The sequence below is a fragment of the Arachis hypogaea genome, chromosome 14 (assembly GCF_003086295.3).
Source record: "Arachis hypogaea cultivar Tifrunner chromosome 14, arahy.Tifrunner.gnm2.J5K5, whole genome shotgun sequence".
Taxonomy (NCBI): Eukaryota; Viridiplantae; Streptophyta; class Magnoliopsida; order Fabales; family Fabaceae; genus Arachis; species Arachis hypogaea.
The window spans coordinates 123,839,803-123,844,251 of NC_092049.1; the positions used below are offsets into that span (position 1 = coordinate 123,839,803).

Sequence of the window (4,449 nt, forward strand, 5' to 3'; positions counted from 1 at the left end):
ACAGAGACTAATTGGTCGGAAATCCTTCATGGAAACCGGGTTTTCTACCTTCGGAATAAGAACCACAAGAGTTTCCATCATCCTTGGATCCATATCCAAACCAGAGAACGCATGACGAACCATAGTCCAAACATCAAAACCAACAATCTTCCAGTATTCTTTAAAGAAGAAAGCCTGAAACCCATCAGGGCCCGGCGCCTTAAAAGAATGCATACTGAAAACAGCCGACTTAACTTCTTCCAGAGTAACTGGCGCTGTGAGGCTACAACAGGTTTCATCATTCAGGGAAGGCAGTGGCACATCACCAAGACAACCTAAGTCTACATCCTCCGACTGGCAGAATAGGCGTTTATAGAAGGATTCAGCTTCCCTTCTAAGGACATCCGGGTCCGTTTCCCACACCCCATATTATTTAGAGATTGATTAAATGTAAGAGGCGACTAGTAATTAGTATATAAATAAATACTAAATACTCAACTACGCTAAGAAAATTCTTTTTACTTTTTTTTTTTTTTTACCAAAGATAGGAGACTCGAACCCGCAACCTCTTAATTTAGTATGGGGAGACTATGTCATTTGAACTATTACTTATTGGCAAATTCTTTTTACTAAAAAAAAAGAAAAAATAAAAACGATATAAAATGCTAGAAGCCTTAATCCGAACCCCAAATTCACATTTGCCTTCATTTTCTACACCCAAAAGCATGGCTTCTCAAGCTTCAACATCACAAGGATGCAGTACATGACGAACAAGACTTGGGACAATGGGGTTAAAAAAAGAGAGAAAAAATAAAAGAAAAAAAAAATCAAAATTGCAAAGATCATTGATGCTTCAAAACTATCACACGTTTACAAGTGTGTGCCACTGGGAACTTCTAGAAATAATACACATTACTTCTGAATGAAGAAGAACCCCATCTCCAAGAAAAAAGACTGGAACAACCGTGTCTATCTCCTCCATTATATTGGACAAGGATTCATTGAACTACAGAGAGTAGTTTGAAGGGGCTTATGTCAAGGAAGGTGGAAGATGACTTCCTGGTCTTGATTTCCATCCTTTACGATTCCTGTATTCCTCGATGGCCCTGAGTCGAAGTCTTTCTTGTGAAGCATCTTGAGCATTCTTGAACGCCTTTATTATGTGGGGGAAAAAAAGAAAACAAAAAATGTTAAAATAAATATTGCCTGATCCATCAATGAAAGCCAAGGATTCCAAAGTATTTACCCTAGGAATGACAGCTAACTTTGGTGGAGCTTGCACAATATCTCCAAATTTTATTTTTTCATGCCCAGGGAAGTCTAATTCATCTTCTTCATGGGATTTTTTCTGCTTCTTCTTCTTCTTTGCCTCTAAATACCTGAAGTATTTATTACGATTGAGATTACAATAAGCTAAAGCTATGTTCGGCAACAGTTCTTTCATTCAGAGGCATTTCATGTTGAGTGCAATATAAAATGACATTGAAGGCCATATATATCTGACATAACAAAGTGGTTTTACCATTGATGCACATTGTTAACTGATCATACAAAAACAACGAAAGAAACATTGGGATAAATCTATTTTGCTGAATTTAAAATTCTATTAGAAGAAAGCTGGTTTTCCTAATAAAAGATTAAGCTGCCATTTGAACACAGAATATGACAAAGATCATTGAGGCCTCAGTACGGATGCAACCACAATGCGAAGAGTTTAAACTGATAGGATGAAAATTGTAACAAAATTCAGATTGGAATCCTAAAGTGCCACTTGCCAGAACTCAAAATAATAGACAATTACTTGGATTAAAAATCATTAGTACACTTACTTTTTCTTGCGCTCCTTTCTTTTTAACTGGGAGCTAGTTTTATCAGGCTCCATTGCAAATCTAAGATCCTTAACCTCCTTCCTCTTTCTTTTCTTCTTTTTCTTATCATTTTCACTACTATGCATAGGCTGTTCATAATCACCATCACCATGGTCAGATTCCTTCAATTGTTCATTAGTATTTTCGACTTTGCCATTTGCAGTTCCAAGTCCACCTTTGTCCTTCAAAGGGATTTTCTGTGCAAACAATGACCAAATAAATACCCAAAACAAAAAAAGCATTACACCCCAAGAAATAATCACTAACAACCACAAACAAAACTTGTTGGAGGTTGCAATTTTTCTTGTATTTGTATTTTTTTTTTTTTTTTTGCCAAATATGTTCGGAAAATAATGCAGTCAATTGAAGTGTTAAACAGAGAACCACAATGATAAAAATGCAAATTGGACTATACATTAAATACAAGACTTCTAAAAGAAAAACTCGAGTAAAATCAAGATATGTGATAAATAAGGACCTAGAAAAAAGGCTCAAATTAACCAACTTATGCAATTAACAAAGAAAGAGCAAAACACTGACACACAGAAAAATATTCCTCAAGAAAAAAAAAATTCACATGCCAAGCTCATAGAGTTTGATGATCATTAAACTATGAAACACATTACAGCTAAGGACTACATGAATGTAATATTCGCTAACATTACTAGAAATATCAGTCCCTTCTGATATTCAATTAAGATAAGCAGCATTTTCAGAGCATAGAAGCATTCTTAACAGCAACAACAATAAAACATCTCATCTACCTTAATACATAGAACTCAACATTAACAATTCAAACATGACTTTGCCCGTCTTCCCTTTTCTTACTTATTTATACAAATTAGAATTCGGCTATTAGTGAATTCAACTTAATATGTATATATATGTTTGTGAATTTTTAAAATAAAAAAAAATATCAAAATTAACCAACAGGTTAAAAAGGAAAGTGGTTTGTAATTTAATTCCTAGGAATTTTGCCTTGATCAAATCCCAAAAGAAACACCTCCTCAGAGAAAAACAAGAGAAATTCCACAGAAAATTATTAGATAAATGGGAATACATAACAAAGAACTGAAAACATATCAGGAACTAATATGAATCGGATTGAAATCACATATCAATAAGCAGTTTCCTACTGTCATGGACACATTGTGTTCATCACTGCATACTCATATTTATTTTTGTTATCCATTTGTTTAAACAAAACTCTAAATTTATCGAATTCTAATAACTTATCATGGCAAAGTATGAACTAAAAGTAATCTTATTCGTTATGTCTATGTACTGAACTACCAGCATTGTTCAGAATTTGTTAAGAGGAGAGAATAATAGGAAACCTAACCAAACAAAATTATTTCAGAAAATTGATTGAAAATGAAGTAATAGCCACCAATAGAAACAAACTATAGCCGATGAGCAAAAAAAATGAAATGATAAACCCGGAATTGGAGCGAAAATTGAAACCTTCAAGCTTACATTTTGAGCATGGGAATAATGGTGTTTGTCCTTGTTATCAATGTGTTTTTGTTGGGACTGAGTGAAAGACATGATTTGGCGAATTTTGGAAGGCAAAGCGTCGAGCTTGGAAGGATCAGGCGGGGGAGGGAGGCCACTGTAGCCGCCATGAGCAGCTCTGTAGTTCTTCTCTCTCCTCTTCTTTCCCTTTGCTCCCATTCTCTCTCTCTCTCTCTCTCTCGCTCGCTGCTGGCTGCTTCTGTTTCTGAAGTCGAGAGACGGAGAGAGTTGAGTTGAGAGACGGTGAGAGTCTGAGTCCGAGAAACTGAGAGAGATGAGGTGAGACGTGAGTTGAGTTTGTGAGAGACAGTGAGCGTCTCAGAGCCTGAGAGTGTTGGGGTCAGAAATTAGGGCTTCCTTTTTTGTGTGAGACAGTGTTTTTTTTTTTTATTCAAGAAGCATGACCCGATCCAGGTTTTGAAAATACGGCTGGGAGGCCGGGTTTTATGAAAGCCGGACGGATTGAATCGAATTCAACCGGGCAGATTTGATGCAAGGATGGTTTGGTGGGTGGCTCTAAATTATAATTAATAATTAATAAATATAAATTAAAAAAAGGGGCAAATATAACGAAAAGCTTGGCCAAGCTGCTGCATGCCCAAGTTTGAACCTACGAATTTTTCTTTTTTTTAATTATTAACTTGCAATTCTGATGGGTTTTGTCTGATTTTAATTATTTTTTTAAGCCGTCAGAATATTAGACCAAATTAATTTAGAGTCTGGTTTATCGATTTTTTAATTGAACTACTCGATCCGATTCGATTTTAATAACTATATTTTGGATATCTTTAGAACACTAAATATAACGATTTGTGGTTTTATTCTTAACTGATGTAATTAAAGTAAATTTAAAAATAAGATATATTGTTAATTATTAATATAAAAATTATCTAAAATATTTTATATATTTATATAAAAAATGTTAACAGAAGAAATTAATAAAATAAAAAATAAAAATTTAATCGTTATTAAAGTTATATCTTTAATTATATGCATAGTTCAAAATCAAATTAGTAACTAAACCGATTAAATTACTGATTTAACTGGTAAATCATAGGTTGAACTAGTTAATTTGATCATAATTAAA

At 34.1% G+C, this 4,449-nt stretch overlaps 1 protein-coding gene across 1 annotated transcript; it reads right to left on the reverse strand.

Annotated features, from left to right (window-relative positions):
- Positions 1 to 653: 653 nt before the first annotated feature.
- LOC112743947 (uncharacterized) lies at positions 654 to 3,776 on the reverse strand. The gene is made up of 4 exons (XM_025793391.3): positions 3,324 to 3,776; positions 1,809 to 2,044; positions 1,226 to 1,358; positions 654 to 1,132 (listed from the first exon to the last, which is right to left on the reverse strand). The coding sequence occupies exons 1-4, from the start codon at positions 3,519 to 3,521 to the stop codon at positions 1,010 to 1,012; spliced, it is 690 nt and encodes a 229-aa protein (XP_025649176.1). The 5' UTR covers positions 3,522 to 3,776; the 3' UTR covers positions 654 to 1,009.
- Between the last annotated feature and the right edge of the window lie 673 nt (positions 3,777 to 4,449).

Bases quoted from the DNA above. Each gene is read 5' to 3' on its own strand.
- LOC112743947 (XM_025793391.3), bottom strand. From the start codon at position 3,521: ATGGGAGCAAAGGGAAAGAAGAGGAGAGAGAAGAACTACAGAGCTGCT. The intron at 2,045-3,323 runs GTAAGCTTGAAG...TTGTTTGCACAG, and splicing joins ATTATTCCCATGCTCAAAAT to AAAATCCCTTTGAAGGACAA. The intron at 1,359-1,808 runs GTAAGTGTACTA...TAAATACTTCAG, and splicing joins AGAAAGGAGCGCAAGAAAAA to GTATTTAGAGGCAAAGAAGA.